Source organism: Ambystoma mexicanum, chromosome 8 (assembly GCF_040938575.1).
Source record: "Ambystoma mexicanum isolate Mex_15411 chromosome 8, UKY_AmexF1_1, whole genome shotgun sequence".
Lineage (NCBI taxonomy): Eukaryota > Metazoa > Chordata > Amphibia > Caudata > Ambystomatidae > Ambystoma > Ambystoma mexicanum.
This window is the reverse complement of record NC_090929.1, coordinates 381,485,251-381,508,393: the sequence shown is the minus strand read 5'-3', so window position 1 is coordinate 381,508,393 and position 23,143 is coordinate 381,485,251. Positions and strand designations below refer to the sequence as shown.

At 47.1% G+C, this 23,143-nt stretch overlaps 1 protein-coding gene across 2 annotated transcripts in view; it reads left to right on the top strand.

Annotated features, from left to right (window-relative positions):
- NDOR1 (NADPH dependent diflavin oxidoreductase 1) overlaps positions 1 to 23,143 on the top strand; it is a 667,841-nt gene that overhangs the window by 496,543 nt on the left and 148,155 nt on the right. For both annotated transcript variants that reach the window (XM_069609846.1, XM_069609847.1), the window contains exon 10: positions 14,093 to 14,200. In XM_069609846.1, the coding sequence (XP_069465947.1) occupies positions 14,093 to 14,200 (108 nt within the window). The remainder of the gene's footprint in view (positions 1 to 14,092; positions 14,201 to 23,143) is intronic.

Genomic DNA, 23,143 nt, shown 5'->3' with positions numbered 1-23,143 from the left:
GGTAGGCTCCATCACAAGGATTTCCTGTCCCGGAGTCCAATCCACTTGCGAGGCTTTAAGGTCATGCCAGTACTTATTCAATTCCTGGCTGGCTTTGAGATTTGCTGTTGCCTGACCCATCATCTGTGTCATCCTCCGTCTGAGGCCTAACACATAGTCCCCCACTTGCTTGGCGGGACCTGGAGGGGTGGCTTCCAAGCCTTCTCGGATCAAGGCGAGGGGCCCCCTCACGGGATGTCCAAAGAGTAACTCAAAGGGGCTGAAACCAACACCCTCTTGAGGTACCTCTCTGTAAGCAAACAGCAGGCATGGCAGGAGGAGATCCCATTTCCTCCTTAAGGGTTCTTCAAAAGCCCCTAGCATGCCCTTGAGAGTTTTATTAAACCTCTCAACCAGACCATTGGTCTGGAGGTGGTAAGAGGTGGAGAACTTGTAGGTTACCCCGCACTCTTTCCACATGGTTTTCATGTAACTAGACATGAAGTTGGATCCTCTGTCAGAGACAACCTCCTTGGGGAATCCAACACGGGTGAAAATGCCCAGGAGAGCCCTGGCAACCACCTTGGCAGTAACAGTCCGAAGGGGTATTGCCTCAGGGTACCTGGTGGCATGATCTACCAAGACCAGGATGAACCGATGTCCACCTGAAGTGGGAGGGTCAAGGGGACCGACGATGTCGATGCCCACCCTCTCAAATGGTGTGCCAATCACTGGCAATGGTTGCAGTGGGGCAATGACCCTGCCTCCAGTCTTGCCAGACAACTGACAAGTTGGGCAGGTCCTGCAGTGGGACTCCACCTCTACTCCCATCCGTGGCCAGTAGAAATGGGCAGAGAGCCTCTGCTTAGTCTTCTTGATCCCAAGATGACCAGCCAAGGCCACCTCATGCGCCAACTGCAGTAGGAAGGGCCTGCAAACCTGGGGTACCACCAACCTCTTGAGGGCACCAGGTTCAGGCTTAGTGGGCTCACTAACAAGGAGCTCACCCTCCCAATAAATCCGGAATGTCCTAGGCACTTCTCCTTGTGCCTGGGACAGGGCCTGTTTCCTCAGTCCCTCGAGAGAGTGGCACTCTCTCTGTCCCTTACAGAAGTCTGCCCGGGAGGGTCCCCCTTCAGCTAACAAGCATTGAAGGTCGGGATGATCCTCCGGGTTGAGAACCTCTCCCACAGGAGAGTCTTCTGTCTCTTCTCCCACAGGAGTTGAGTTTGGGTTTTCCACAGAACCCTGCCCGTCCGGAGCATGGATCCCAATGGGTGCTGTCGGAACAGCAGGAAGAGAAGGTGTTCCCTCCACAGAGGTGGCCTTCTTGGTCTTCCTTCTTCTTGCCTTTGGCCTCGCCTTTGGCTCGGGTACCTGACTCACAGCCAGACCTGGTGTCACCTGTGACCTAGTGACTGCAGCGGCAGTCATGGGAAGACCATCCGAGATCAACCCCAACTCTACTAGATCATTTCCTAACAGAATGTTAGCAGGGACATTGTCCTGAACCAGGACAGGAAGCTTTGCTGTCTTGTCTCCAATCATGAGTGTGACTAAGGCTATAGGCGATAATTTGGGAGGCCCACCAGCTAACCTGGTGGTTCTCAGAGGAGCACCTACATAGTCCTCTGGCTTGAGCAGGGTCCTGTCCACCACTGTCATGCTTGCCCCAGTGTCTCTCAAACCAGTAGAAGGCTGGCCATTCAAGAGGACACTTCTCAGAAACCTACGGATGTTCTGTGGGATAGTCGCCAGTACTTCTGCATACTGGTCCCAGGCCCCAAGGGTCACTAACGAAATCTCTACCGGAGCACCAAATGTGATCCCGGTAGAGGAGGGGAGGACAGTGGCCTCCACCTCAGACACGGGGTAAGGGTAGGTCAGGCTGACAGCCTGTACTCCAAGTGCCTTACCTTTACACTTGGAATCACCCCTTTTGTGATCCAGAGCCCCACAGTCCCAACAAGTGCCAGCAGTGCGGGGTACGGTACTGGAACCACTGGGAGCCTGCTTTGCAGCAGGTGGACCACTACTCTTATTCCCACCCACAGATGACTTATCCCCACTAGATTTTTGGGTCTTGGGAGAGGAAGGTTTAGGTTTACCCGACTGTGACTGCTTGTGGGACTCCTCAGCTTTCTGAGAGGCCCCCTTTTCTTTGTCCTTGTCCTTCCCACTGGAGTCCTTAGGGGACACCCGGTGGGAGACCCACTTGTCAGCCAACCTAGCCAGCTTAAAGGGGTCCAAAATGTTCTGGTCAGCCACATACTGACGCAGCTCTGGTGAACAGGCTTCAGAAAAATGCTCAAAAAACAAGAGGTGGGATAATTCAACAAAAGTCTTAACCTTGTATCCATCAATCCACCCCATCATGTTCATGTGCGCAGCACTCACCCAGTCAACCCAAGACACATTCTCTCTTTTCTTAAGATCCCTGAACCTTTTAAGGTATTGGGTAGGTGTCTTGCCAAACTTGGCAGTCAAAGCAGACTTCATACCCTCATACTGACCCCTTTCTTCCACACTCAGCTTCAGAATACAGTCATATCCAGTTTGAGGCACTCTGCTTAACAAACACTTAGCCCAATCTCTTTTATCAACATCATGAATCGCACAAGCCATTTCAAACGCTTCAATCCATTGGAGGATATCTGAACCCTCCACAAATACACCAACCAAATCTTTCATAAACTTGGTGGCTGGGGACCTGACACTCTCACTGGTTTTAGCTGAAGTCTCCACTCTAGCTTTCTCTAGCTGGATTCTCTGACATTCAGTGTCCTGGCTCTTGAGTTCAAGATCCTTATTCTTGAGCTCCACTTGTTGAGCCAACTCCTCTTTCTTAAGTTCAGCATCTATTTCCAACTTGCGGTATTCAAAGGCCAATTTCATCCTTAATAACTCAAGCTCCAAGGAATTGCTGGGGTTTGGAACAGAGGCAGCAGGAATGGCGGCATTCCCAGAAACAGATTCAGCAGACACCCCAGGGGCAGAGTCCTCATTGGTTGCATTCCCCCCCTCATCAAGAGTTTCACCATCAGTCTGGTAGTCCACCAGGGCAGCTATCAGCTCAGCCCTAGACTTATCCACAAAGTCTAACTCCCCGTCTTCACAAGCACTCTGGAGAGCCTCCAAGCTCATCCGAGTCAATTTGCCATTTGCAATAGACTCCATTGTTTGTAATGCAGTTATCTTGTACACAACTAAACCTTAATTTAATAAAGTGCAGATATTTTGTAAGTGGCACGGTTATACACTGATTCTTAAAACCATAAGCATCCCACCGCTGCCACCAGCTGTAAAGAACTCTCTGGTGGGGGGTGATCTGTACTTCCACTCTCTATATGGTAGAGGGGAGGCACAGAGGACCCCAGCCTAGATTCTCTATTCGGTAGCTATGGTCGAGCAATCAAGGCCTAGCTTCTCAGGAGGTGATGCAGGCTGGTTCTTAAGTACAGTGTAGTCCCCAAGCCCCCACAAAGGAATGTCCACACACTGTATTGGTTAGAACACAGTCTTTATATAATCAATATTCAAGGTTATGTACACTTATCATAATAACTCACTTTGTACTTAGGAAAATCAACAATGGCAAATATATACAATTCTAAAGTGGTACCACCCTTTGTATTAGATCTCATTAAAGTGCATCAACACTACTGTAACAGTGTCACACAGATCAATAGAGTGAAACCAGCAATAGAGAGAGGAGAGAAAATAAGATGGTTGAGCAATAGGCAGAATCCTGGCCCCTACCACTAGACACAGTTCTGTGTGGAGATCCCCCCACCTGGGCAACCTGTAAAATAAAGATATAGCACAAGCCCAGTCCATATATTGTTCTGCAAGTCTTATTCCCTCCTATAATGTTTTTACCCCCCCAATGTACCTGGTGGAGTCGAGTTCTTCGAAGAGGCGTCGACGGATCCTTCTTGAGCGACCCCCTTTCAAGCGGGAGTCACGGATCGTCGAGAGGCGTCGAGGAACTCGGCGTTCGGCGGCGGGGAATCGACGGCCCTTCTTGAATGCCTTCCCTTTCAAGCGGGAGACACGGGGCGTCGAACGTCCGTCGAGGAACTCGGCGTTCGGCGTTGGGGAATCGACGGCCCTTCTTGAATGTCTTCCCTTTCAAGCGGCAGACACGGGGCGTCGAACGTCCGACAACAAACGGGGTAGAACGGCATCGATGAGGCGGCAGCTTCGATCCAAGCAGTGCTCGTCGACGACGGAGCGTTGGCGTCCTGCAAGGCAGAGGCGTGCGGGGCACCTCGATGACAATTGTTCTGGACCGCAAAGATTGTGAAGACGGGGGCCCAGCAAGGGCGTCGAGTCGTTCGAGTCTTTGTGGTCTTCGGGTGGCGGGAAACCCACCGGCCGGTTTCTCCTCGGCGCGTTGGTCGTCCTCGACTTTCTCCGGCAGGATAAAGCGGTCGACGGTGCGGATGAGGGAGTCCTTCGATTCAAATGTTCTTCGGCAAGGAGCGGACGGCTCCGGTCGTCGGCGGCACGGCGTCAAGTGGTTCCCACGGCTGGGCAACACAACTTCGACGGGCCTCCAGCGGTTACACAGACCTGCGAACCCTGGTCGACGGCAATGGACTTCGACGGCGGCGATGTCCGGGTGCTTCACTTCGATCTCCTCGGCGGTCCCGTCTTGGGTCGGCAGCCTTTCGAGGGTCTGACTTCCAGGGCGCTTCGGCGAAGATGTAGCGGTGCTCGATGATCCCTCGGAGCACGGGAAGAGGGCGCCTTACCAGGTCCTCTCTCGGGTCAGTCCTCGACGAATTCGACAGCTTTCAGATCGGTCGAAGCAAGTGCAACAGCAAGTCTTCTTCTTCCAGCTGGGCGTCGAGGGTCAGCAGTTCCAGTTACTCTTGAGTGGAGACTCAGCTTCTGAACGCTTCTGAACAATTACCAGTGGTGAGAGGTCCCCAGATATACTATTCTGCCTCTAATCCACACTGCTGGCACACACTCAGCAGCCAATCATGCAGAAGGGCATTCATGCAGTCAGTCAGCCAATCAGGCACACAGTGCATTCAGGCCACACTCCTCCCTTTCAGACACTCACAACAAGGAATGTGGATTGGGACAAGTACCCAGCCATTCAACACTACACACTGCATTCAGGCCAGTTTCGGGCAGGGCTGTCTCAGTCTTTGTCTCTCATGCCAGAAACCAGACAACCACAACAAGGAGTGTATATTGGTCACACACTCCATTCACCCAGGTCCCACCCACAGGAGGTACCCACAACATACAGTCACTGGGAAGGCTCCAGTCAGTCTAGCTGGGCCTTCACAACAACACCATATATGGAACTTCCACCCAACAGCCAGTCAGGGGGAAGGGACAGAGTCAGGGCTTCCCAGGACTTTGGGAAAACAAGGTAACAGGCAATAGAAAGCAAGAGGCCACAGGGGCCATCTTGTTTCCTATCAGGGATCAACTGATCCCAATGGCAGGGCCTGGGTATCCCAAAATGTAGGACACCCAGAGCACCTGTCAAATTCAGCATGGAGCTGCCACCAGCCCATACCCTGCTCAGTGGGCCACCCACAGGTGCCCAAAAACATACACTAGGGGCACAGGGTTGTACCCCTACCCATGGGTGCCATAAGGGTATCCCATGGGTCTGTTCACCAAACCAAAAGAGAGAGCTGCACTGCCAGGAGTCCCACATGGACTCCTGGGCAGAAAACACGACAGAACACACGATAAAAAGCAGTAAAGGACAAGGATTCAGAGGCCCTGTCCCTCTGATGCATTTCCAGCATCACAACCTGTACTTCTCTGCCTGCATGATGCACTCCTACTGTTTGCACTGTAATTGTTTTATGCCTTGTACTCACTTTTTATGTTGTAACTAAGCTTATAATATTCTTGTATCTGCTGTGCCCAGCTACCTGAGGGTTTGGTGCGCATTATCAAATAAATAAATAAACAAACAAAAAACGAACAAACTGGATGCAGTGAAAGCCTTCAACTCGGTCAAATGGCCGTGGATGATGTCTGTTCTGAAAGAATTTGGGATGGGACCAGTGTACTTGAAATGGGCCCAGTTGCTATACAGCAAACCGGTGCCTCGAGTCCGAACAGGATCGATCACATCGGAACAATGGACTCTGAGCAGAGGCGCCAGACAAGGATGCCCTTGGTCCCCAATGCTCTTTATTTTGGCACTGGAACCCCTAGCGATATATCTGAGGCAACAGTATGGGGAGGTGGGAATCAGCACAAAAGGACAGCATTTGATATCATTATACGCAGATGATATGTTGCTATATTTAAAATATCCTGCAGAAAACCTACAATGCATTTTAGAGGTAATGGAGCGATATGTGATACTGGCATAACGATCAACCCAAAAAATCTAGCATATTCCACCTAGGTAGATATGTTGGAATACCACTGCACGAACCGCCAGTGTTACAGATAACATGGACAACTGATACCTTTAGGTACCTGGGGGTGGATATATATCACAAGGTGAGGATGAACACAAACTTAACACCGAGAAGGCAGTGACAAAAATCGAACGAAGTATGGTATTCTGGGCCCGGTTACCTTTGACTATGATGGGTAGAGTGGCACTATTGAAGATGGTAGTATTACCCAGGTCACTACACTATTTTGCGTATGTCCCATACATGATACCTAAACGAATAGGAGCAAGGGGGGATTAGACTGCCGAATTTCGATGTGTACTACTTGGCTGGCCAACTTCAATATGTGGCGAGATGGTTGTCAGAGGACCCTACACCAGAGTCTAAATTGTTGACGTCGGATTGTACACCTTACTTTCTGAATGAATGGATGTGGTTGACAAACACCGGAAGGGAAAGGGCCTACATTAGTAGACCTGGGGAGGAGGATGTGGTGTATAGCCTGTTAAGTAATGGGGAGGCCGCTTCTGTGCGCCCCACAGATACCGCTAGAAGCATTGAAAGGGATAGATGAGCAACTGAGGAGGGCTATTAGAAGGCACTGGGAACTGGTAGGAGTAACAACCATTGGAGGTATTTGGCAAGAAGGGGAGATGAAAGAATTTGATACATTAAGAGAGGACACAGGAATACACAGTGGACAATATATTACATGCCCTAGGCTGGTTAAAATAGTAAAGGGGATGTGGTCAGAGGCAGAGCTGACTCTACAACCAGACGCTGCCATTGAAACGTTCCAGGCCATATCTGAAGGAGGCCATGAGGTCTCCCGAATCTATGAACTAATGTCTAAAGTTGGGAAGGAGGTGACCCAGACGAGGCAAGATTGGGAGGTAGATGGCGAGGAATCAATAGGAGACGGTCTATGGGTCAGAATGCAAGGATACCATAAGAAAGTGTCAAGAAATGTGAGACTGCAACAGATTCAACTATGTTACCCACAGGACGTATATGACCCCGAAGAAGATAGACAAGTTTACAAACGCCAAAACACAGACATGTCCGAAATGTGGGGAGATTGATGCAGGGGTTGTACATATGTTCTGGGAATGCCCTGAAATTGCGAGATACTGGAAGGAGGTAGCACACCTCTTAGCAGATAAAGGGATAAACTTGGATGTGGACTCTGTGGGCGTGCATGGTGGGTGGGTTCCCTAGACCGCGCAAACTGAAGCATGTGAGTAAACTTAAGGACCTGCCATATATACTAGCTAAACGCAGGATAGCGATGGGAGGAAGGCAAGCAATAGACCAAAGGGAGAGGCCTGGGGACGGGATCTCCTAAAATGGGCAGATTCTGAAACAGTGGTGTGGAGAGAAGCGGTGGATAGAACGGGGGAAGAGAAAGCAGGCACACTAACAGCCTGGATGCATTTGGTCACCTCACTGTTGGGGTCTGTTCAAGAAGAACCAGAGGAAAGTAGCTCCTCGTATAGTGGAGGAAGTGTAACACCCATGGAACAGGAAGGGAAGGCTGTAATATTGTGAGACTCAAGGGGGAGGGGAGGTAAAGGTGGGGCAGAGGAAATGTTGGGGAACTGTCTTTGTGCACTGTGTTTTGGTGTAATGTTTGATGAATATGTTGAAACCAATGAAATGTGTTAAAAGAAAAAAACTAAAAGGGCCACAACATGAACACTCATTCCAGCACTCACGCTGCACTGGCCCAACAACTAACATAAACTAACTAAGAGGCCACAACATAAACACACAACTACAAACGCGCTGGTCTCAACCAACCTCTTAGTAGTCCGTCTTCTGCCAATGTGAGGTTGTTAATCCACACATAAAAATCATAAAGTTCAGGATCGAAATTCTTCAGGCTTTGCAGTAGAGCACCACAGCCATCACAACAAAACTTGTGAAAACACCCATCCGCATCGCAGATGGCACACTTGTGCAGGCATGTTCTCTTCCCGTGTCCCAAGAAAGGAAAGCATTGCCGCCCTGGACATCAACCGAAGACTTCCTTTTCAACGAAATCCCTTTTCCGACAAATACCAAAGGGGACATTTCCACCCCCTCCTGTATTGCCACACCTGGCGTTGTCAATTCCTCATCAAAGCTGTTCCAACCTGGGGTGGAAACACACCTCCACTCCCACTCCTTGAAGGATGAGCCGCGTTCCAAGTCAACGTTTTTAACATTGCGTTCCAGCAGCTCATGCTGTAACGCCTCCTATGGAGCTGGCGACGTCACCAGTCCTGTCGCTGGCTCCGCAGAGGAAATATGTCCACAGCAACCAACCGCTCTGGCTAGAACACCCCAGCTGCCGTTAGACACCATCCATCTCTGCGTTTGTGCAAGAAAAATGCTCTGCACCGCCCTAGTCTTTTTTTTTTTCCCCCACTGGATCTTGACACCACCCCAAACTTCTTCAACAAGGTGGTGCCGCCCGTCACTTCCAATGCCAGTCATGCACACCGCACTCACGACACCCGGATGTTCCTGCTGTTCGACACCGAGCTCTCTGATCTTTGTCCCAGCTATGTCACTCCCCGCTGGGAGTTCTGGACAACCTGAAGGGGCCCTTCTCAGCCTGGCAACCGCTCGAGGCTAGTAACCCTAGCCTGTACAGGGCTCAACTCACTCCTGCACTGGCCTCCAGGCACCGCTTACACAACCTGGATTCAGTGGTTCCAATGGGCCCTGACTCCTGCGCCAGCCTCAGGGCCCTGGTGTAGAGACCTGGCTTCAGTGGGACCGAGTCGGCACCAACCGGCCTGCCGAAACTCCTTGGACCATCAACCTCTTGGTCCAATTGTCTGGCCCCGCCGGATGGGATGGATGTGATGGAGGGCAGTGTCCTCACTCGTTCTGCCGCCCTCTCCGCAGCAGCTCTGAAACCTTGTTGCCAGTGTCATAAGTTGGATGGTAGATATAGATCACAACTTAGTCGGTAAGTGACTTCACATATCTTTATTCTTGGTACATCGTAAGTCAGGAACAAGGGCACTGGTACATCCCATCTGTCAAGCAAACGCTCTTCAACTGCCTCCTCTGGAACACCAGTACATCACACTCCACTACACTCCAACATTGCCCTCGCAACATTCTGAGAACACACACGACCACACCAAGACGCATTACAACATAGTGCAGTATTTCCATTATTACCTCTAGTACAGTTTAAGTCGAAGCACCTTGTGTTATGTAATGGATGATTTATAATGATGGTGCATGCATTATATATAATCCTCACTGGTAATTGGTTAATTAGAATAGTAGGTTAAATGCTGATCCTTCAGTGATACGTTGGTGTGCGGATTGCACTTTACCTGATAAGGTGGATGAGTTTCAAATTATATGAGAGCTAACCTATAGTTGAAATTGCTTGTGATAGGTTGGTTTATGTGTAATTTACATGTTTATGTTGAGTAATAAGACTGGCAATGACTGACTGGGTGCCGCACGCAAACCTTGAACTCCTTGATGTGGAGGTCCATGTTAAGGTATTTTGTATAAGTGGATCTTGGAATCTTACTTGTTTGGTGTTGCGTTGTGTCCCTTTTCTGTACCTTTGTATCTGTTCTAAAAAACCTTTTCTTTGTACCCTATCTGTCTGAGCTGCCCAATGATGTGTTTGGTGTTACTCTGCCTTGATTTGTTTTGTGGGCATCATCAAATTTGATTTGAAAAGTGTATACTCTATCGTCATGATAATTGATAGAGTTTGTCTCGAAAGTATTTTCTGAATTTTTGTAGTTTGATCGTGTCCTGGTATATTCTCAAGATTTCATACATTTTTCTGTAGTTTTTCTCTTTAGTGGCCTCTGGGCTTGTCATATCAGAAATCTCTTGTTTGACCTTTTCTACTTGCTCCTATACCCGTGTATGTTCTCTGGTGGCATGCTCTACCAAAAGCTCCATCATAACCTTTGAGCTCTGGTCTAGGTTGCCTTCCCATTCGTCAGCTAGGTCCTGATTGTCCTTATTATCAAGGTTGGGAAAGATGAGGATTCTAAGGACCCTTGGGATTTTCCCAATCTCCAAATAGTTGGTGAGTGACGCCTGTTCCCAGTACTTATTTCTTTCTTTCTTAGATAGTCGTTCTAGTCTGATGAATTTCTGTTTTAGGGTCTCTAATGTGTTATAGTTTCTCTTGAAAGCATTACTAGTGCTAGGCTATTGGATGCAACACTCTATTGCTTCAATACCATATGAGCATGAATCACTAAGCTTAATGATGCTGACGAAATTAATATTAAAAAAAATTAACACCCAGCATGATGTTGAATGAAGAAGATGGAATCTATATAAATAAGTTGAAGACCATACAGGGATCTAATCTAGCTGATTTCTATCTTGTTAACAGGGAACCACAACCAAGACTAATTGGTAAGATCCCATTTCTATATAAATGTTAAGAGACACACTCACTAGGAATGCAGCAGCCGGGTGGCACTACACAACCATTTGCCTCCAAACCTCAACCCATTGTCCACTAGAAACTAGCAAAGGCAATTGCGCACATCTCTAATTTACTAATTTCGATAACCTTGGATCTAATCACTTGGCACAGACTATTGGGTGCGTCACACAATCGTTTCAATAGTATATGAGCATGAATCACTGAGCTTAATGATGCTGACGAAATGAATATAAATAAAATGAACACCCAACATGATGTTGAATGAAGATGAAATGTATATTATAATACTATTTCTGTTTCTTTTTAAATGACACCATATGCTTGTTTATTTTATCTTATGTGTCAACAAGTTGCCCTTTATTGGTATGTAAAATTATCTATATTATATTTTTCCAATTTCACCTTTTGGACACTGAAAACTTATGCTTTACTTTTGGACACAAATCTGTACAAATTAACAGCCATGAAAACGACTTAGTGTCGAAACAGGTGTCGGCTGCAAAGAAATTAAATTTTGATTTTGTAAATTTTTGTATTGTATTATACAAGAAGAAATTCCTTTTGGCAAAGCGCGAATCTCTGGCACAGCACTTCCATTTGCATATTTGCACAGGATGTTTTCATTCTTGCTACAAAAAAGTACCCACAACTTCCCCCCCGAGTCTTACTTTGCGCTTATTTCAAAATGCATTGCTCAATTACTCACTCCATGCAGCAACTCACCTATCTCCTATTGGATATAGAAATACATGTTCTTCATGCATGGTCGATACAGTGTCCAGTCATATCGTCGAATGCATTTTTTTTAATGTTATGTTTTTTTTTGGTTTAGCTAGTAAAAAAAAGTGTAAATTTAAAAAAAAACGAGGGGTTGGGGGAAACACCCCCTCATTAAAAAAACAAAAACATTCGATATTTTTTTTCCAGCATTTTTCGTTCGACAAAATGACATTCGAAAAAGTGACATCCGACATAGTCACTATAAACCGGGCGATACATGTGTATGTCCTGCACAGACCTGTATGCTGATATCCTTGTTTGTATATGAGTTATGGGGGATATGGGCATTATGAGGGATATGGGCAATGATATCTGAGGGGAGCTTGTGTATGCATGCATTTGTGCGAGTTTATATTTATATAGTTTGCAAAGACACATTTGTAGATTAGTAAGCCCTTCCCTCACTCCAAAAAACACAAAGCCGCACAGCAAACTAGAATGTGTACAGGTTTGGACAAATATTTTTTGAGGGTCTGCGCCTCTGTCGCTAGGTGTGGGAAAGGACTAATATGAGTGTTGCACAGACATAGTGTACGTGCCCTGTTTAAAACCTACACGCTTATCGCTGTGCTTTGAGGACCAAGTGAAACAGCTGACTCCACAACTACCCTCCAACCCCCACCTAATAGGCCCCTATCCCTCAACCCCTTGCACACTCTTTGTGGTGTCATAGCGTATTCTGGCGAGCCTTCTCCTGGTTGGTCAGTTGGGACGATGCAAATGGAATGTTCAGCACACCGCAATAGACCGTAATGGGTGTGTAGTATGGAAAGTCATGGTTTTACTATGTTCTGCTGCTGTTTTTGCTGCCATTTTGGGGTTGAAAAGTCAGCAGAGTAAAAGTGGACTTTGAAACCGGATTCTTCCAAAAAGATTGAAAAGCGCAAATGTTCTCTGTTGACATCATTGTTTAAGTATCTCTGGGCAACCGCTTCCCCTTTCAGCCCTTCCTCTCCTCTCCTAAAATTCTTTGAGGCTCTGGGTTTTAAATGATTAGCGGAACAGCATTCAGATCAAAATCCTGCACCTGCCCAAATGAGCATAAATGGTTCATGGTTACAGAGACTTAAAAATAGCACCAATCCAAATGTGCATTATGCACTTAGTCATTCAAGTATGAAACCGTTTTATCTCGGTTATACTTGGACTAATATAAAGATTGTGCTCATTCTTATGTTCTCAAAATGCTCTTTGATTGTATTAAAAAATGAAACCCCCATTCCTGCTCTTTGTCCTTTCTCCTTTCGCTGAGGGGTATTTCAAAGGAGAACAATGGGAGTGTACTAGACTGCCCATCCGGAAATTATAACTGTCTAGCAAAAATAATATATATGTTCTAGGCTTTTATAACGTGCTTTGATTCATAAGACAAGTGTAACATTCTTATTATAACTACAAATGAATATTTAAAAAATATGTTTACAAGGTTAGTAAATTAGGGGTCATTTGTTGAAGTTGAAGACCAATAAAAATAAAAAGGAAGTAGAAAATAGCTAACGGAATATAAAAGACGTAGAGTAAGTGCATTATTGCAATGATGTCTGTCTTCCTATGGATGACTGTGCTTAGATCCAGTGCTGCAGAACATAACACTAATCCCGAGGTGAGTCTTTGCTGAAATGTATTTTAAATTAAGTTGGAGCAGTGCTACAGAACTCAGTTTTGTAGGAAGGATTGAACGGGTTGGAAGGTAGAGGGTATCCAGCCATTCTCTTGGAAAGAACATTGTTAGGGAAATTATTTTTAGTTTTGGCTATTTGGTGTTGCTTGCAACATCTATAAGCTGAAACTATTGCATTAGAGTACACATGGGGAGAAATGGCATATTAGGGGGGGGTCACACAGCTTGTAGGTGTTCGTTATTTGGCCACCCATTGACTGCTCATGGCCATGCTAATCTCTATAGCCATGCTCCTCCCTGCCCAAAAGACTTCCTCATGGGAACTCTTTGAGCTTGCATTATTCAAGCCTTACCATCAAACGTTGCTTTGATAATACACTGGTAGGCACTTTGAATGCTCTCTTCTGAGAGTTAATGACTTAATTGGAGTAAGCCCGGTACTGGTGTAATAAAAATGTCTTAACCAGGTCTGCTTTCAGCCAGATTTTGTGTGTCCTTCACTGAAGTCCTGTTAAAAGCAAGCATTGGCAAAGGCAGCAGTTTTGGCTTTTGCAAAAGTACTAGGCATTTGCCAAGCACTGCTATTAGATGTCCAGGTACCCACCCCATTTTCCACCTGCTACCATCAATAGCCAGTTAATACCACTATGGCTATGCCTGGAAAGTGCCTTTCCTGTGCCTACACCGAACCCCAACCATTGGAATTGCCAATGCTTGTTTTTTCTCTCACTTTCCAGCACTAAACAGTTTTGGGGTAATTCTAGATTACTATAGCATCGACATAGTCTCCTGTTCAGCCCACAAGGTAGCAGTGTGCCCTAGATTTTGAACTGAGGGCAATTACTGTGTTCGAAATTATTTCTATTTTTGATTCTCTTCTCTTTTTTCCAGGTTCTTCTCGATTTTCCTCACACGACTTGTTCCATTCCTCCCGATTATCTGTTGGACTTGATTCCACGGATCCGACCACGCTCGTTTTCCATAGCTTCCTCCTTGCTGGTGAGGCTCTTCGTTGTTACTTTAATATCTGCTGCATCTCTAATCTCTAAGAATCTATGGGGAAACAGTGTGTTTTTCTACCACGAGAATAAGACGTGAATTTTAGTGCATGCCTTCCGGGCTCAGGATTTACAGGCAGATTAAAAGAGAGGAGCATATTTCTAGTCCGACCAATCTGTGTTCAAAAGTCTTAGTAGGTGAACGTCCATTCTCCGGCATTGGATCTTTCATGGATTCAGTTGCTTTGAATATTTCCTGTTGTCAGGCTAGGAATCATCAATAACCTCAGTATTAGACTATATAATAAAACATTTAAACTCACTTTAGTAGCCCATCACTGTCCTTTTGGGTGTATTGTGCCCCAGCCAGTGGAACGTTGAGTATCTAGCCCCACCCAAGAGGCCATCTTCAGATTCTAACCGCATGTCGTGCTTGGTAGTCCTCTGAACCAAACGTTCTTTTGATAAAGACAAAATTCTACAATTAAAGACTTCATTCTACAGGCATAATTTCTTCAAGGCTTCTCCTAACAAACTAGTGGGGCATCCATTCATTATGGATGAAAAGGCAAAGAAATGTTTAAAGCATGCCAGTCATGTGATATCAAAAAGGTTTGAGGGAGATAAGCACACAGAGTGCATTTGTTGCCTGTACCCTAACCACATAGAGAAGTCTGTGACATGTGTGCTTCTTTTTAGCACATAAACTCTTAAAGATAGGCATAGGTGCCTGGTATGTTGGTTGAACAAGGTTAAATGCCCCCCCCCCTACTGAGGCTTGGTCTTCCAGAAGTGTGGTGGCTGCCAGGGTTGACAAACCCCCAGCCCCAAAAAGGGCCATCTCTGAGGAGAGATTGCCATCCTTCTCTAAAAAGAAAAGGGGGGGGACCAAGCCTCTCCGTAAAATCTGTCTTATGGTCATCTCCGGCATCGCCGACAGGCTCGTCCATGAAGAGAACACAGTCAACGAGCAACGTATAACAAAGAGGCAAAACCCCTATCAAAGACAGTTACCACGTTGAAGCAGGCACTACTGTCCAAGACAGCCTTGTTAACGGCGATGGGGAAAAAAACCTAATCGATGACAACCCTGTCGACGACAATGGGAAAAACTTCAACAAAAACGACAATGATTGTTGCCCACCGTACATGGTATATCGCCGACAGCGATACGACCGTCAACCGGAACCTCTTCATCGACAATAAAAAAAGGTGACAGAGACAGGGATCACGATGACGACAGTAAAAAGCAGGATCACCATAAACAACATAAAAAAAGCAATCGCCCATGTTACTGACCATAAAAATCACCGAAATCATCCAAAAAGCAGCCACCGGTAACATCTCCAGGCGAATAATCTTCTGGAAGGCAGAAGAAAAGCAGGGATACTGTTCCTTAAGAGCCCATAGTGATAGCAATCCCTCTAACATTATTACAGTCTATCAGGACTGTTCAGGACCAACATCCCCTCAGGGAGAAACAAATTGTTAAGGATCAAGATGCAGTCAGGTCGAAAACCCAACCATCAGTAGGGAATCACCTTCCATTTCGCCAGTCTCATTGGTGCTACCAGAACAAATCCTTGCGCGCCACATACACTGAGTTTGAGCAGGGTTATTCGCCCGAATTCTGAGAGGATGGTTATTCAGACCCCTGTTCTGTCTCCACGAAGAAAATCACTACACTCACCAGTGCTCCCTGGACCATGTTTCCCGACCCCAACAGCCCTGCAACACCCACCACCAATGCTTCCACGGCCACCCCCTATCAAGCTGTAGGCCTTTCTGTCCCTTCATGTCTTAACCCTACTGCAGTCACTAGTGGAACAACTAGATAAGACTATGGGGGTCATTACGACCCTGGCGCTAAGGGGTTAATGACGCCGTAAAAGGCTGCGGCGCCGCTAACCCCTTAGCGCCTAATTACAAGGTCCCTTTGCGGCACCCGACCTGAACGGCTGGTCTGGACCAGCCGTTAAAGTAGGGACCCGCAAAGGGACCTTTGAGGTAATTAGATATGGACACTGCAAGGTATTTGACCTCCCTTCAGACAAGGTGTGCTTTTCTGTCCTTTCATGGGGCTTCAGGGCGCTCAACAGCTTCCGGTAGGGAGGACACATCCTACCAGAGTGGATCATTCTATTCACAAGGATATTCCCAGTGGTAGAGTAAATCAAACCCCTACAAACAAAAGATTACAAGGCGGTGTCAAGGAGGCATCCAGGACCAACCGCCCAAAAAGGGAGACCGCAGAAGCTAGCCTGACTTGCAAAGTTTCCAAGCCCCCAACAAGAATTCACGTTACAGCTCAACAACCACAAGTGGAAGGCAATCTACGGTTCCACCTACAACAATGGAAACCATTTACTACAAACAAATGTATCGTAGATATAATTTTAAAAAGGTCATGTTTTAGAGTGCAGCAGAACACACTTCAAGGCCCACCAACTGCGCAAAATCAACCACACTTGTGCGTCGTGCAGAAATGAAGTGGAGCAAATGCTCATCAAGAAGGCCATAGAAAAAGTACCAAGAAACTAACAAAGCAAGGGAACGTGCTCTCGTTTCTTTGTCGTGCGAAAACCAGACAAATCCTGTAGACCAAACTTGGACTTGAGAGGACTCCAGTCCATAAAGAACCAAAAATTCAAAATGTTCACCGTGTCAGATGTAATAAAGGTGATACAGGAAGGAGATTTTTTTGCATCACTATATCTCAAAGATACATATTTCCACATCCCAATTCACAAGGCTCACAGGCGGTTTCTAAGGTTTGTTGTGGGAAACCACTATTATCAATTCAAAGTTCTACCATTCAGGCTGCGCCCAGCACCCAGAACATTCACGAAATGCATGGCTCCAGTGGCGGTGTTCCTAAGGAGGAAGGAGTATTATGTATATCCCCCACCTCGACGATTGGCTAATCAGAGCATCCTCAAAAGTCAAGGACCCAAGACGACATCCAGCGCATTGTACATATAGACCTCGTCTTCACAATCAACCCTAAAAATCCTGCTTCAAGCCTTCCAACAACTTGGTCTTCTTAGGGGCACAATTTGACACCAACAAGGGCTGGGTCTGCCCCTCTCAAGAAAGAATGCTCTCAATTCCCTGTCCACTAAAAAAAATTCCAGCCAAGAAAGAAACATTTCAGTGAAAACATGCATGCAACTATTGGGTACAATGTCCTCCTTTATACTGCTGATTCCGCAATGCATGCTGCACTCTCCACGGGGCTGAAAGCTGTGGTCCAGGCTCCTCTGTCTTTCCAGCCAGTGCTCAAAAACAAGGTGGGGACGGTGTTAACGGGCAAAACCACCACCATGTACTACATATGGAAACAAGGGGGCACGAGGTTGAGGACATTATGACAAGAAGCCCAACAATTGTGGCATTGAGCGAACCACAACCAAATAAATCTCCAAGCTTTCCAGCTTCCAGGAAAGCAAAACTAAATAGCGGATCAACTCAGCAGAGCTTTCAATCAATCCCACGAATGGCAACTAGCAAACATACAGCTCAACAAGGAATTCCAACGGTGGGGGACACCATCCATCGATCTGTTCACAACGTGGGAGAAGAAAAAGTGTCCAATTTGCCAGAAGATGCCCACAGATGGGGTCACTAGTGGATGCCTTCACTCTTTTGTGGAAAATAATGTTTGCCTACGCGTTTCCACCGATTCCGGAGATACCCAAAGTCCTACAAATATGTACAAATGTTTAATCATCCTAATAGCGCCTGCATGGCTAAGACAGCCCTGGTTCTCAGATCTCGTGCATCTGTCTCAAGGCCAACTGATTCCCCTAGGGAAGGATCCAAACCTGCTCTCGATGTACAACCAACAGGTTCTGCACCATAATCCAGGGTCCCTTAACTTGAAAGCCTGGCTGCTGACTTTGTAGAATTCAGTCACGTCCCAATTTCAAAAGGGCAGACTCTACAGAACAAGTCATATGGGTACAAATGGGACAGTTTTTGCAAATGGTCTATCCAACAACTGCAGGATCCAATCAACATCACACTGCATCACCCTCTACCATATTTGCCAAAGCTGGCAAAGGATGGTCTTTCACAAAGTACACATAGCAGCAATTTTCTTTTTTTTAATTTACATTTTTACAATCTCAAGATTTAACAGAAGTGAGGGAAAAGCTCTATAGTGGTGCAATAATAGTGAAACATTTTATGAGAGGACATTTTTGGACTTACCCTCCTCAAAAGAAAATTCCTCCTCAATGGAGCCTGAATGACGTTCTGACGGCACTGATAAAGGCGCCATTCGAGCCTATGGCTACCACAGAAATTAAGTATGTGTCTTGTAAGATTGCTTTCCTTATGGCAGTCATGTCATTCAGGCGGATATCAGCGACCCAGGCATTGTCCATCAAGCCTCCATGCCTTAGCTATATTAAAAACCAATCTAGACTTCATCCCTAAGGTACTCAGAGTGTTCCACTAAACCATCACAGATAGTCTTGCTGATTTTCTTTTCCAAGCTGTCTAATTGAGCAGGTGCTACACTCTTTAGACCTGCGAGGAGCTTTAGAATTTGACCTGGACATAACAAAATATTTTCGGTGGAACAAAGTTGTACGTAGCTTTTGGGCTCCAAAACAAGGGTCAGCCCATTTCCAAACAAAGCATTGCCTGATCGGTAACTTTGGCGATCACCATGGCTCATAGATGGGCGATAAAAGGCCCCTGCATGGTCCTGTGAAAGCGTATTCTACAAGAGCAATAGGATCATCGGAAGCAGGAAGCAAGGCTGCAAGGTTGTGGCTCTCATCTCTCCGGGGTTAGAATCTGAAGATATCCTCTCGGGTGGGGCTACTAAAGTGAGCGTAAACTTTTTATTATATACTATAATACTGAGTTTACCGTTCCAAGCCTGACCACACAGAATATTCAAAGCATGTGAATCCATGAAATCTACCAATGCTGGAGAATAAGAGTTGCCGGTAAGCAACATACTCCTCCTTCTGGAAATGACCTCCTAGAGTTGGTCCACTGACAGTATTGCTTGGAAAACAGCCTACATTCACACCTTGCTATTGCCAATTCATTGCCAATACATCCTGTAACCGCTGTGATGAATCCTGTGATGTCGTCCCTTCTTCCCTACGGGGAGCCCCTTCTCAGGAGGCCGGGGGGGTGAGGCTGCTACCCGATAGTCCCCCTGGGGGTGGTACTCAGCGGAAGGATCTCATGGGGTGAGACTCCACCATGGTGACAGGGATATCTATCCACAAAGAAGGCAGTATTCTCCTCCTCAAAACACCTCCCTTAATATTCCCTTACCTTGTTATCCCATGTATCTCCGTCATATTCAAAAGAGGCAAAGTACTGGGACGAAGAAGAACCTAGTAGATCTCAGAGAGATTACTCAGATGGGTACTGGAACTTGGAGGTGCGGAACCATGAAGAGTACTTTCGACGAGAGCAATGAGCCTTATAGTGGTTTGAGAATGTTCCTTGGAGAAACCACAGGAGAACTAGAAGAGGGACTCTGGAATAGTAAGCTGTGCCCTCCCTGGAAGAACCGCGATATTCTAAATCGGCAAGAATGAAGGACAACAGAAGAATCTTCACAGGATGCTGCCCGGGAGTCGGAAACATCCCCAGTCAGTTCGCAGTGGATGTACTGAGCGGAGCACACTCGAAGCAGGTTAACCAGTGGAAGGAGGCGGCTGACCACGTGCCTTGGAGAGGACACAGCCTACACAGCAGGACATGCTGCAGCGCCGTCGCAGCACCCGTAGAGACATGAGAGACCAAGAGAAACAAGGAACAGGATTTTGGAGATCCTGAGAACAACCGGCACAACCCTTACAGGTACCTGGGTTGCTGAGATGGCTGGAGGGGCTATGGGAAGGGCCAAGAGAGCATTTGACCCGTGCAACAGGAGGACACCCCTGAACATAATACTAGTAGAAGTAACAGAACTCTGGTTAGGGACCCACATGAGAAGGATACATTAAGCCATCTTCACAGTACCTGGCAGGCGAGTGAACCAGGTCTGCCCGAGCAGGAGAAGAGAAACATCTGGGTCCCTCACCCATAGAACTGTGTACACCTTAGAGATAAGTCTGGGGAAGAGTCATTTCCCCTGACGCTATGAACTGTAAAGAGAAGCCTGACCAGAGCCATCGCAAGAGAGACATTCCCGCTAAAGTTGTGAACTGTCATGAATAGCCTCGAAAGGGATGCATTCCCCCTGGTCTGGTGAACTGTCAGAGTAAAAACCCAGCGAGAGTGACAACATGCCAAGGAAGACCAGGAGAAGTCATTTCCCTGGTCTTGTGAAAACATAAAGCCAAGCGAAAAGAGCCCAGGGGAAGGAAGTCATTCTCCTGGCAGTGTGAACGTACTGAGATCAAGATGCCTGGAGAAGGAAGGCTTTCTCCAGGAACCCTATTATAGTGAATAAAACTATGGACAACAAGGAACGATGTTTGAGTTGGAGCTGAAACTTTATCCTTTTGAGTTGAACTGAGAACTTTGCTACTTATTGGGCCTCATTACGAGATTGGAGGTAGCCTTGCCGGTTTTACCGGCAAGGCTACCTCCAAACTCCCATCTGAGTCCAGCACCAGCAAATGGACAATTACCAGGCTATTCTGGCCCAGCCGGACCCAGTAATTGCACTTTTGCGGGTGCCGAGCCCGGTAAATCCTCATTCCCATTTGAGCCTCATAGGGCTGTTGATGACGGTACCCGTGCTACCATCATGTTCTGCTCACGGGTGCAAGTGCACCCGCGAGCAGAACTCGTAGTATGGCGGTACGGTAGCAACAGTGCTGGTAGCGATACCAGCGCCATTGTTGCCTTACCGCCATACTTGTAATGAGGCCCATTGACTTTTCAACCTGGAACTTTGTTTTGTACCTTGGTAGTGGATTGAAACCTGGGGAAAGAGGCCAATCCCTCAAGCCTAGGTCCTGTCCACAATTGGAACTGTGATCCGTTGTCCAGAAGCAGGTTGTCATTCTTCTGGAACGAGAAGATCCACTACCTGTTTAGATAGAAGTAGGGTTTTAACACAGGACAGTGGACTGTGAGTTAGGCAGACAGCCCAACTAAATCCTTAGTATTACGTTGAGGCTGGCAACCCCCTCTTAGAGATAGGGCAAGATAGGTTTTTTTTTTATTTTATTTTTTTATTTTATTGAATTTTATGCATAATACAAAAAGAAAACACAAAACAAGTCAACATACAACTAATCCCCTGCCCCTCACCCACCCCCATCCCTTTAAAGTCTCTAAGTCGCAAAGAGTCCTTAAAGAAACAACAAACACCCTCAAACATCACCCTCCCCCCTGAACCCCCAAACCCTACCAAAGCCCCCCTCCCTTCCAGCACAACTCATCAGGCCTGAAAGTCCAATAGTTTAAGTCTCTGCGGTCGCCACTGCTCCCGGAATTCCCCCTTCAAGTAGTCCAAAGTCTCTCCCCATTCCTCCGCAAATGCCCCCAACTTATTGTTAACCGCAAACGTGGCCCATTCCAGAGACACAATCTCCCACATTTTCCTCAACCAGTCCTGCCACGTCGGAATCGCGGGGCTCTTCCACCTTTGGGCAATAAGAGCCATCGCAGCCAATATAAAAACTATTTGAGCCTTGCGTTGCCCCACTCTTTTCCCACCATCCCCCGACTCCTGACCTCTTCCCAAAAGAATGTCCCGAGGGTCTTCATCCATACCCTCCCCCAGTGCCTGGGCAAGAGCCCGCGAAACAACTACCCAGAAAGACTTGATAGCCGGACAATCCCACCAAATATGAGCCTCCGTCCCATCCCTGCCGCAACCCTCCAACACATACTCGAAACCACCGGATAGATCGCGTGAAGGCGGGCCGGTGTGTAATGCCAACCAAAAAAGGTACTTATACCAGGCCTCCTGAAGTGGAACAGCCCTAGCCACCCTTGGAATCAATCTCCAGAGCCTCTCCCACTCCTCCCGTTCCACCACCTCGCCAATCATCCCCTCCCATCTGAACATATACGGCCATTTAGTAATCGGACCCGCAGCCTCTAATAGCCTATGAAGATCCGAAATCAACCGCCTGGATCCCTCATGTGTCAAAAGGTAGCGTTCGAATCGAGTCAGCTCACGGGTTGCCGCTGTACGAATCCCTGTGGACATCACCCAATGTCTGAGTTGGAAATATCTAAGCTGTTCCCCCTCGCCCACTCCAAACTCCCGTTTGCATTCTTCGAAGATTTCACATGCTGATCTTGAAACAAGTCCCTAATGACCCTACACCCCCCTCTCTCCCACTGCTGGAACGCCCCCATTTCCATTCCTGGAGTGAAATCCCCATTGTTGAAAAGAGGGGTGAATGGCGACGGGAATGTGGTAATCCCCAATTTCTTCACAACCCCATCCCAAATATCTACCAGGGCCTTTGTGATGCTGCTCATATAGAGATGTGCCGGTCTAAGCCTACGCGGAAGCCAAAGTACCTCATCCAGATGATGCCGAGCCACCGCTCTATCCATCTTAACCCACTGCTTATTATATTCCGCTGAAAAAGATTCTCTGATTACTCGAAGCTGTGCCGCCTCATAATAGCGGTGGAAATTCGGCATAGCCAACCTCCCCCCCTTGATGCAAGCAACAATCGCCTAGCCAAGCGCGGCTATTTGCCTTCCCAGATGAACTCCTAAAGCAACCGTGGGAGGACCACCATTTTCAGCGCCGCGCCCCATCCTAACCACGATATCCTTAGGGAGCTCCACTTCCTGAGACGTGCCATGGGAGCCCTATAATTCGCCTGCGCCATGCGTATAAACCTCTCACCTAAACCCATTCTTTCCATCGCCAGGAACAGAAAAGACCACTCCACCCGGTCAAACCCCTTCTCGGCGTCTAACGCCAAGAGGACCGCCAGAGTGGGGGTCTTCTGCGGCTTCTCAACCAGATGGGCCACCCGCCTGATAT